Below are 11474 nucleotides of genomic sequence, written 5' to 3' on the forward strand. Positions count from 1 at the left end.
CCTCAGCCAGCTCCCTTGACAAGGGCCCTCAGAGTCCAGCACTTCACAGCCTCCCCTGGCTGCTGAAACTGGCTGGCTACACCCCGCAGCTCCACGGGGTGTGTGGGTATGTGGCCCTTTTCTCCCAGGCAAGGGCTTTGTTGGATGTCACCCTGGTTATAGGCCTGGTGACCGCGAGGGAAGATGGGGGCAGGTCCTATTGAAGATTAAAAGTGTATATAAACAGCATGATGTTTTGATACACGTATACATAGTGAACTGGTTACCAGGGTCAAGCTAGTTAACATCCGTCTCTTCACATCGCTACCTTTGTATGTGGTGAGAACACTTAAAATCTTTCAGCAGATCTCAAATGGACAACATAATATTGCTAACTATAGTCCCATGCTGCCTTACTTACCTTAAAATGGAAACTTGGTGCCCTTTGACCATCATCTCCCTGTTCCCCTCACCCTCCAGCCCCTGGCAAACACTTCTCTCCTTAAGTTCTACTTTTTAGATTCCACATACACGTGTGATCAAGCAGTATTTTTCTTTCTGTGTCTGGCTTATTCACTGTACATAATATCTTCCAGGTCCATCTGTGTTGTCACAAATTACAAGACTTCCTTCTTTTTTGAGGTTGAGTAATATTCCATTGTATGTCTCTGTATATCACAATTTCTTTATTCATCTGTTGACAAGCAGATTGATTCTATATCTGGGCAATTATGAATTGTGCCGCAGTAAACATGGGAGTGCACATAACTCTTAGCGACGCTGATTTCATTTCCTTTGGATATATACCCAGAAGAGGGATTGCTGGATCATATGGTAATTCTATTTTCAGTTTTTTGAGTAACCTCCATACTGTTTTTCAGAATGGCTATACCAATTTGTGTTCCCACCAACAGTATGCAAAGGTTCACCTTTTCTCCACATTCTCCTCAATACTCATCTCTTGTCTTTTTGATAATAGCCATCCTGACAGGTGTGAGTGATGTCTTATTGTGGTTTTGATTTGCACTCCCTGATGACTGGTCATGTTGAGCAACTCTTCACATACCTGTTGGCCACCTGTATGTCTTCTTTTGAAAAAAATGCCTATTTAAGACCTTAGCCTGCTTTTTATTTGGGTTATTTGTATTTTTGCGATTGAGTTGCGTTACTTATATATTTTGGATGTTAACCTCTTATCAGCCATATAGTTTGTAAATAGTTTCTCAGTCTGTAGGCTGCCATCTCATTTTGTTTGTTTCCTTTGCTTTGCAGAACCTTTTTCATTTGGTGTAGTTCCTGTGGTTTATTTTTGTTTTTGTTAGTTGTGCTTTTGGTGTGATAACCAAATCATCACCAAGGCTAATGTCAAGGAGCTTATTTCCCTAGAGTTTTACAGTTTCAGGTCTTAATTAAATTAATTAGTCTAAGTCTTCAGTCCATTTTGAGTTGATTTTTGTATATGGTGTGAAATAAGGGTCCAGTTTCATTCTTCTACATCTGGTTATCCAGTTTTCCCAACAACATTTATTGAAGGTACTATCCTTTCCCCATGGTGTATTTTTGGCACCTTTGTCAAAGATTAGTTAACCGTATACCTCAATTCTGTTTCATTGGCTTGTGTCTGTTTTTATGCCAGTATGATAGTGTTTTACTATAGCTTTGTAGTATAATTTGAAATCAGGGAGTGTGATGTTTTTGCCTTTGTTGTTCTTTCTCAAGATTACTGTGGCTATTTTGGGTCTTTTGTGGTTCCATACAGATTTTAGGTTTGTTTTTCTGTTTTGGTGGAAAATGCCATTGGGATTTTGATAGGGATTGCAGTGAATTTGTAGGTCATTTTTGGTAGTATGGACATTTTGACAATATTATGTCAATCCATGAATATGGGATATCTTTACACTAATTTTGTTGTCTTCAATTTCTTTCATCAGTGTTTTATTGTTTTCAGTGTACAGATCTTTTACTCATTGGTTATATTTATTCCTAAGTATTTGTTCTTTTTGATGCTATTATAAATTGGATTGTTTTCTTGATTTCTTTTTTAGATAATTAATTAATTGTTAGTGTATAGAAATGCTACAGTTTTTTCATGTTGATTTTGTATCCTGCAACTTGACTGAATTCGTTGATTAGTTCTAGCACTTATTTTATGGAGCCTTTAGGATTTTCTATGTGTAGGACCTTGGATCTGCAGTGAGACAGTTTTATTTCTTCCTTTCCAATTTGGATTTCCTTTTTTCTTTTTTATTTATTTATTTATTTAGACTAATTTATCTGACTAGAATTTCCAGTACTGTGTTGAATAAAAGAGGTGAGAGTGGGCATCCTTGTCTTGTTCCAGATCTTAGAGGAAAAGCTTTCAGTTTTCCCCCACTAATTATGGTACTGGCTGTGGGCTTTTCATAAATGGTTTTTATTGTGAGGAGGTAAGCTCCTTCTATACCTGTTTTGTGTAGAGTTGTTTTTTTTAAATCATGAATGGATGTTGAACTTAGATGCTTTTTCTGCATACTGTTGAGATGATCATGTGGTATTTATCTGTGATTCTGTTAATGTGTTCTGCATTGATTTGCCTTTGTTGAACCAACCTGGCATTTCAGGGAGGAATTCCACTTAATCATGGTGTATAATCTTTTTGATGTAATGTTGAATTTGGTTTATTAGTATTTTATTGAGGATTTTTACATCTGCGTTAATCAGAGATATTGGCCTGTAGTTTTCTTTCCTTCTGGTGTCTATGTCTGCCTTTGGTATCAGGGTGATGCTGTCTTCATAAAATGAGTTTAGAAGTGTTTCTTCTTCTGTTTTTTGGAAGGATTTAAGAAGAATTGGTAGAATTCAGTAGTGAAGCCATCTGGTCCTGGACTTTTTCTTTGTTGGGAGGTTTGTGATTACTGCTTCAGTCTCTTTATTTATTACTGTCTGTTTAGGCTTTAGATATCTTCTTTGTTCAGTCTTCATAGATTGTATATTTCTAGAGATTTATCCATTTCTTCTGCATTATTCAGTTTGTTGGCATATAAGTGTTTGTAATAGGCCCTTGTGATCATTTTTATTTCTGAGGCATCTATTATAATATCTCCTCTTTTATTTCTGATTTTATTTGAGTCTTTTTCTTCATTAGTTTGTCAATTTTATCTTCACAAAACCAACTTAGTTTTGTTGATTTTTTTCTATTGTTTTTCTCTATTTGATCTATTTCTGCTCTGATCTTTATTATAATTTCCTTTCTTCTGCTAACTTTGAGCTTAGTTTGTTCTTCCTTTCCTAGTCTTTGAGGTGTGAAGTTAGGTTGTTATTTAAAGTCCTGCTTCTTCGTTAATGGAAGTGTTGATTGCTACAGAATTCCTTTTTTTTTTAATTAAAAAAAGAGAGATGGGGTCTTGCTATGTTGGCCAGATTTGTCTTGAACTCCTGGCCTCAAGCAGTCCTCCCACTTCAGTCTCCTAAAGTGCTGGGATTACAGGTCTGCGCCACCACATCTGGCCCCAGACTTCCTTGTTAACACTGCATCATGCAAGTTTTGGTATGTTGTATTCCGCTTCATTCAGCTTAAGATACTTGTAAAATCCCTTTTGATTTCCTTTTTTACTCAATGGTAGTTTAAGAATGTGTTGTTTAGTTTCCATGTATTTGTCAATCATCTTGTTTTCTTACCGTTACTTTTTAATTTTTTTGAGACGGAGTCTCACTCTGTCACACAGGCTGGAGCGATCTCGGCTCACTGCAGCCTCCACCTCCCAGGTTCAAGCAATTCTCCTGCCTCAGCCTCCCAAGTAGCTGGGATTACAGGCGCCCGCCACCACGCTCAGCTAATTTTTCGTATTTTTAGTAGAGACGGCGTTTCAGTGTGTTGGCCAGGCTGGTCTTGAACTCCTGACCTCAGGTGATCTGCCCCCCTCAGCCTCCCAAAGTGCTGGGATTACAGGCGTGAGCCACTGCGCCTGGCCTTCTTGCTGTAATTAATTTTAGGTTCATTCCATTGTGGTTGGAAAAGATACATGACATGATTTTGATCTTCTTAAATTTTTTAAGACTTGTTTTATGACTTAACATATGATCTGTTCTGGAGAATGGGTCCCATGTGCTTGAGAAAAATACGTATTCTGCTGCTGTTGGGTGAAAAGTGTGTATATGTCTCTGTGAGGTCATTTAGTCTGGAATGTTGTGTAAGCCTGCTGTTCTTTGTTTTTATTACTGTTAAATATCCTGTCTGGATATTCTATCCAGTATTTAAAGTGGGGTATTGAAGCCTTCTGCTATTACTGTATTTCTGTTTCTCCTTTGAGATCTGTCAATATTGCTTTATATATTTAGGTCTGATGTGGGTACATAGATGTTTACAGTTGTTACAGCTTTCTGTTGAATTGACCCTTGTCTCTAGAGACAGTTTTCGATGTAAAGTCTGTTTTGTCTGAGGTAAGTATAGCCATGCCTGCTTTCTTTGGGTTACCATTTGCATGCGTGGAATATCTTTTCATCCCTTCACTTTCAGCCTGTGTGTTCTTCACTCAAAAGTGGGTTTCCTGTAGGCAGTATACTGTTGAATCTTGGTGTTTAGTTCATTTAGCTACTCTCTATCTTTTGATTAGTGAGTTGAATCCATTTTTGTTTGAAGTAATTATTGATAGGAAAGGATTTCCTTTTTCCATTTTGTTAACTGTTTTGTCTAACAGTTCTTTTGCATGTCTTTGTCTCTTGCTATCTTCATTTGTGTTTTGTTGTTGCTTTTTGTGTTAATGGTTTTTGCTTTCCCTTCTCTCTTTCTTTTGTGTAACTTCAGTAGTCATTACCTAGGGCTTACATAAGATACAGTTGTCTGTTTTAAGATGATGACAACTCACCTTCACTTATATGCAAGACCTCTCAGCTTTTACCTCCCTCCTCTACATGATGTGCAGTTAATGCCACCATACATAACTATTTATGTAATTGTTAACATAACTTATTGTTATTTATTTATTTATTTATTTATGTATGACAGAGTCTCGCTCTGTCGCCCAGGCTGGAGTGCAGTGGCACAATCTCAGCTCGCTGCAACTTCCGCCTCACGGGTTCAAGTGATTCTCCTGCCTCAGCCTCCTGAGTAGCTGGGACTACAGGTATCCGCCACCACGCCTGGCTAATTTTTGTTTTTTTGGTAGACCTGGAGTTTCACCATGTGGCCAGGCTGGTCTTGAACTCCCGACCTCGGGTGATCCACCAGCTTCGGCCTCGAAAAGTACTGGGATTACAGGTGTGAGCCACCGTGCCTGGCCAATTTATTGTTATTTTAACTATTTTTGTCTTTTACCTTTTTTTCTTCTTTGAGACAAGGTCTTGCTCTGTTGTCCAGGCTGGACTGAAGTGCAGTGGCTTGATCATTGCTCACTGCAGCCTCAGACTCCTGGGCTCAAGCAATCCTCCTACCTCAGCCTCCCAAGTAGCTGGGACTACAGGCATGTGCCACCATGCCTAGCTACTTTAATTTTTTTTTTTTTTTTTCAGTAGAGATGAGGTCTTGCTGTGTTGCCCAGGCTAGTCTAGAACTCCTGAGCTGAAGTGGTCTTCCCACCTCAGCCTTCCAAAATGTTGGGATTACAGGCATGGGCCACCGTGCCTGGCCTCTTTTAACTTTTATAATGGAATTAAAAGCGATGTATCTACCACTGTTATGGTAATACAGTATTATGTTTGTGTCTGTATATTTCCCTTTACCAATAAGTTTCATACTTTTTATGTTTTTGTGTTGCTATTTAGTGTTCTGTTGATTCAATATGAAGAATTCCTTTTAGCCATTCTTGGAAGGCAGGTGCAGTGGTGATGAACTCCCTCAACTTTTGTTTGTCCGGGAATGTTTTTATTTCCTCTGTGTTTCTGAAGTATTGCTTCGCCAGATAAAATGTTCTTGATTGGGGTTTTTTCCCGTCCTTTCAGCGTTTTGAATATATCATCCCATTTCTCTCTGGCCTGCAGGTTTCAGCTGAGAAACCTACTGATAGTCTAATGGGGGTTCCCATGTATGTGATGAATCACTTTTCTCTTGCTGCTTTCAAAATTCTTTTTGTCTTTGACAATCTGATTATAATGTGCCTGGGGGAGCACATGTCATCTTGAGAGAGAGATCTGTATCATCTAAGCGTGGGGCCAGCAGGGATACTGGCCTTTAACAGGGAGGGGAGCCCTCCTCTGTAGGCTCAAAGAATTTCAGGTAATCTGAGAATTTGAGGTTCTCCAGGCCTAGAAGTTTGTATGCCATGAGTCATAGTCTCTTTCCTTCCCATCTAGGGCCTCACCTTGGCCTTGCAGCCTTCTTGGGTTGGGGGTTTAGCTTCTCTGGCAGCCATTCATTTCTGGTCCTGGCCCCTGGCTGTAGGAGAGCACAGCTTGGTGCCCTTGGCTTTTGGTCACACGTTGCTGCCTCTTTGCCCTCTTTATCTTTTCCCTAGACCGTCTGCACAGCTCAGTGCAGCCGCCACCCGCTCGTCCTTACTTCCCTCCTCCATGTTCACAACACATCACCTAGTGGGTGCCCTCCCACTGGTCCCCACCATATGGCCCCACCTCTTGCCTTCTTGAGCTGCTCCTGGCATCACCTCCCATAGGTTAGTTCTCTGGGAAGCAGCCTTAGATACAGAGTCACTGTTTGGGGCTGACCCTTTGGGAGAGAGGCGGGTGAGCAGGCGTGGGCCAAGAAAGGGAATGGCGCCCCAGCCAGGCTCAGCACCTCACCTGACCCCCAGGGGCTGGAGCTGAAGGGACCCACCAGAGCAGCTGCCCACATGCTGGGCCTAGAGAACCGCCCTTCTGACCCTGCCTCGGTCCCTCACTGGCTGGGCTGAGCGAGGTGGCTCTCTGGAGCTGAGCCCCAAGCCTTCTCCCAGGAGCCTGGGTGGTGGGCATCTTGTCTAGCACCAGGCTTGGTGAAGGTGGCACGTGGTTTTGGAAGCAGCCCACCAGTGGAGGACTTTTGTGCGGGTGCTAGACGGTGACCAAGACAGAGCCCATCAGCTGGGCTTACATTTCCTCTCAGTTCTTCTTCTCATCTGTGTTGTGTCTTTTAATGTTAGTATTTACTTTGGTATAATATTTGTAGTACTTGTTATTACAGAATACATTTGTTAAACTTGAAACCAGTTTTTTTTGGCAGAAGTTTGGTTTCAATAAAAGGTTGAGTTAGTGCTTATAAAAGCTGCAGGTTAGGTTTTCTGTGCTTCCAGTTAGTGTTGTAAGTAACGATGCAAAAACGCTATTTCTGCAGCGAAAACAGTGTTACACCAGAAGAGCAGCCGGCCTCCTGTACCTATCTCCAACGCGACCAAACGCAGTTTCCTAGGCAGCCCTGCTGCAGGGACCCCGGCTGACCTGCAGCCCCCCGTGCAGCAGCCGGCGGAAGGCTGTCACAGGCACTACCTGCACCCGGAAGAACCTGAATACCTGTAAGTCTGTCTTTCTGCTTTCAGAATCAGTTCACCATCTTGTGTCCCTTTTTGTGTTAGTTTAAAATATTAATTGAAGTTACCTTTTTTAAAATAAGCAATTTGTATTCGCTTATGAAAGATTTTCCTTCTGTCCCTGCCCTTCTGGCCATTCGGTCCCCTTTCCAGAGGCTGGGAATGATACTAGCAGGAAGTTCCTTCAGGGATGTGTACCTAATTCTGACATTGTTTATGGAACAGGTGTTTTTCTGTTCTCTTTTCCACCATGTGTTACACTGTTTAAGAAACGATCTAAAGATTAGAAAGTTGAATTGACAGTTTAGGTGTGCTCTTTATGGTCTGATAGACATAAAGAGTGAAATCCTCTTGCATTTCAAGTATTGTGAAGTCTTCAAAGAAGAGAATTTGTTTGCTCTTCGGGGAAGAATTAATTTGATTCTAGTGAAAAAGTGTATAGAGCTGCTTAAAGGCTAAACTACTCTAGAAAAAGAGTTGTTTAAAAAACGTTTTTTCGAAAATGAATTTTCATCATGAAGACCTAATTTGGATAACCATATCTGGGGTAGAATTGACTGTGCCAGAATTGGGGGAGGGGGTGAAGGAAGCTTCCCTTGGAGTAAGAGTGAGCTTTGTGCTGTGTGTGGTAGGAGGACCCACAGCTGATTCCAGCCTGGAGCCAGTTAGCACACCGAAAGTGGAGAAACATTTTTAACGTGGCGATTTAAGTTGGGATTTAAGATGAAGACACTATTTAAAAGTGGTTTTAAATAATTCACATAAGTGAATGGTTCAGTGAGACAGCATGGCATAGAACGAACTCAGTTGTTTCAGGTTGTTTGAGAGGAGCTAAAACCGGTGACCATGTTGAGGGATGGGATGCGGGGGCTGCCGGAGTCAGGAGGAAGGAGTTGAGAGGCCCTTGTGATACAGGCAGTGGCGGGGGGGTACACACCCAGGGGAGGGGCATAGCTGAGGGAAGGGTTTGGATGTGTTCTGTGTTGGGCGGCTTTGAGACTGGGGTGTCTGTCCCCAGAGCTCAGAGCAGAGGTGGGGCGGTAACTCCATGCCCGCGGGCACAGGCGGGGTCACTGAGTGAGGAGAATGGCTCGAGGCTGAGCCGTCCCTCACACGGGGCCAGCGTGGACACTTGGCGTCCTCCCTTCGGTCTTTGCGTGTCTGTTGTTGAGCCGTGTGTGTGTGTGTGTGTGTGCGTGTGTGCGCACAAGAAGCTGGTGCCCGTGTACACGCTGCTCTGTGACCTGCTGTCTGCACCCAGCAGCCTGTGGTGAGAATTTTCCCACTTGGTGCATCCTCCTCTGCCACAGTTTCAACAGCTACCCAGTCTGTCACGTCATGGGCGTGCCGTGATGGGTCCACTGTCCCCACGGTGTCCAGGCTGCAGGGTTTGCATTGTGGCCCTGACACAGGTCCCTGTGCCATTCCTGCTCTGCCCAGCTTCCCCCCGGGCTCCCTGCCTTGAGCCCCTCTCTCCGCAACCCTTTCGCTTGTGTGCTCCTGCACACCTGCTCTCACTGTGTCTCTTTGGTGTCTGTGTCCTGACTCTGGTGTCCTCTGCCCGTCTTTGCCTCTTCAGGCCTAGGTGTGCTGACTCTGGCCTAGGGTGCCGAGCTGTCCCCTGTGATCTCCCCAGCCTGTCTGCACCTGGCGAATTATCCCTTTACCAAATTCTCCCCAAAGTGAAACAAGCAAGATAGCTGCCCTGCAGTGTGAGCGCGCTTGTTTCTCGGGGAGCTGGTGCCTGTGGAGTGGCAGAGGCTGCTGGGTGCCGGTCTCATGGGTGTTGCTCTGTCAGAACTGTGCGATCCGCACACGTGTGACTTCCGCCTTTCCCGCATGTGCCGTTCTTCCCGGGAGTGAGGCCTTCACACCCATGCTTCTGTGTGCACCTCTCATCGTTCTTTCTCTTAAGCTATAATCCAAGGAGTGGTAAAGGTGTGAGTGATTTTAGAGGTTTTTATGGATATTGCCATATTGTTCTCTAAAAATGTACATTTTTACCCTCCCACCAGCAGTGTGGGAATGTTCATGCTGCTGTCTGTGATGGGTTTAATTACTCATCAATATCTTCACAGTGGTGGCTTAGTACATTGGGCATCATCCTTGTGGTCTCTTTTATCTCTGAAGTTCTCTCTCTTTTTTTTAATTGAAGCAGTAATGTGCATTTTTGAAAACTGTTGCTTGTCAAAGGATCACTTTTTCTTTTTACTTTTGCTTATCTCAGAAAATCACTCTAATTGCACGCTTGGGTTTTGCTTTTCCCGTGGGAAGCTGGTTGTGTTGTAGATACATCGGGGAGTCAGTGTGCCCGTTTGCAGTGTGTGGATGTTCATCCCAGGTTGGAAGTTACTGATACTCTTGGCTCATTTTTATAGTCATTTTTTCCCGAACAGTCCGAGTTTCTCAAAACTTGGTGTGAATTCAGGATGGTCCTGTACACTTGTGCATTTGCTGTTGACCTTGAAGTTTGATAAAGGAATGATTTTCCCTGTAATTCTTTTTCCATTTAGCGGGAAAGGAACTGCTGCCTTCAGCCCATCCCATCCTTTATTGCCACTGAGACAGAAACAGCAGAAATCCATACAGGGAGAGGACATCCCTGGTAAGAATGTTGTTTCCTCCTTTTTTCCTTAATTTCTCCTTACTATAGATTAGTAAAATCATATTTCTCAAAATTAAATCATTTTATCTGATGTAGCGATTTTTTTGTTTGTTTGTTTTTTGAGATGGAGTCTTGCTCTGTCACCAGGCTGAAGTGCTGTGGCGCGATCTCGGCTCACTGCAGCCTCTGACTCCCTGGTTCAAGCAATTCTCCTGCCTCAGCCTCCCACATAGCTGGGATTATAGGCGCATGCCACCATGCTCAGTTAATTTTTGTATTTTTAGTAGAGACAGGGTTTCATCATGTCGGCCAGGATGGTCTCGATCTCCTAGCCTCATGATCTGCCCACCTCGGCCTCCCAGAGTGCTGGAATTACAGGTGTGAGCCACTGTGCCCGGCTGATGCAGTGATTTTAGTTAAGACTGCAGCCAAATAAATTTTAACTTGTGTTGTCAAAATGTATAGTCTTGCAGTGAAAATATCGTTGAGAGCAATTACCTTCTGTGTAGTAGACACAGAGTGACTGCGACATAAGCAGGGCTCACACGTGCTGAAGCTCTCTCACAGTTCTGAACTGTGTGTTACCATCAAAATGTGGGACAACTGTATGGTTTTGCCTCTCTGCTTTCCGTGCGGCCCTTCTGGTGTACTGACTTGAGAGGCATTTTTCTGGACAAATGGTCATATTGAAAGAATTTCAAGTGATAGAAAATTGGTTACTTAACACTATCTATTTCCTCTGTACTGCAGATCAGCGACATCGATCGAATTCTTTGACCCGAGTTGATGGTCAGCCTCGAGGAGCAGCAATAGCCTGGCCAGAAAAAAAAACCAGGTGAGTCTGTGTTTCAGCAATGTTTCTGTTTGGAATGTTTTTTATACTAAACAGCAGTTCTTAAGATGTCACCCCAACCCCTGAGGATCACCGAGACCCTTTTATAGGGAGTGCCTGAAATCAGAATTATTTTTATAACAACACTAGGAAGTTACTGCCTCTCTGCAGCCTCACTCTTGCGAGTGTGCCGTGGGATTTTTCAGAGGCTGCATACCATGTGGTGTGGCAGCAGGTGGAGTCAGGTATGAGGGTCCAGCCAGATCCCAGAACTATACAGGTGTCAAATAGTGCCTGCCCTTAACACTAGGAACTTCTTCCGTTCTGGCGAATATAGTCATTTGTCATGGAGTGGGCTAATTACTGTAATTTTAATCAGTGTTTAGAAAATGTCTGAGCTTTAATTTGTAGGATGATAAATAGAGATTAATACTGATAAATAGAAACAAAAGCTCTTTGAGGTCCTCAGTAATTTTGAAGGGTATCAAGAGGTCCTGGGACTAGAGTGTTTGAGAATCACAAAGCTGAAATTATCTCTGATTTTCTTCTGCTCTGTGGAAGAGTGAGTTTAAATCTCCTGCATATGAGAGGCGTATTCTCTTTGTGTGGCCGGCATTCTCACCCC

The 11474-nt window shown here is 43.0% G+C and overlaps 1 protein-coding gene across 12 annotated transcripts in view; it reads left to right on the top strand.

Annotated features, from left to right (window-relative positions):
- Positions 1–11474, top strand: part of CAMSAP1 (calmodulin regulated spectrin associated protein 1) — a 104168-nt gene that overhangs the window by 77876 nt on the left and 14818 nt on the right. For all 12 annotated transcript variants that reach the window (XR_010148546.1, XR_010148547.1, XM_009457687.5 and 9 more), the window contains 3 exons: positions 7220–7397; positions 9926–10017; positions 10768–10852. Coding sequence is in view for 10 of the 12 variants with exons in the window: in XM_009457687.5 (XP_009455962.1) it covers positions 7220–7397; positions 9926–10017; positions 10768–10852 (355 nt within the window). In the remaining 2 variants the exon portion in view is untranslated. The remainder of the gene's footprint in view (positions 1–7219; positions 7398–9925; positions 10018–10767; positions 10853–11474) is intronic.

This window comes from Pan troglodytes, chromosome 11 (assembly GCF_028858775.2).
Source record: "Pan troglodytes isolate AG18354 chromosome 11, NHGRI_mPanTro3-v2.0_pri, whole genome shotgun sequence".
NCBI classification, from domain to species: domain Eukaryota; kingdom Metazoa; phylum Chordata; class Mammalia; order Primates; family Hominidae; genus Pan; species Pan troglodytes.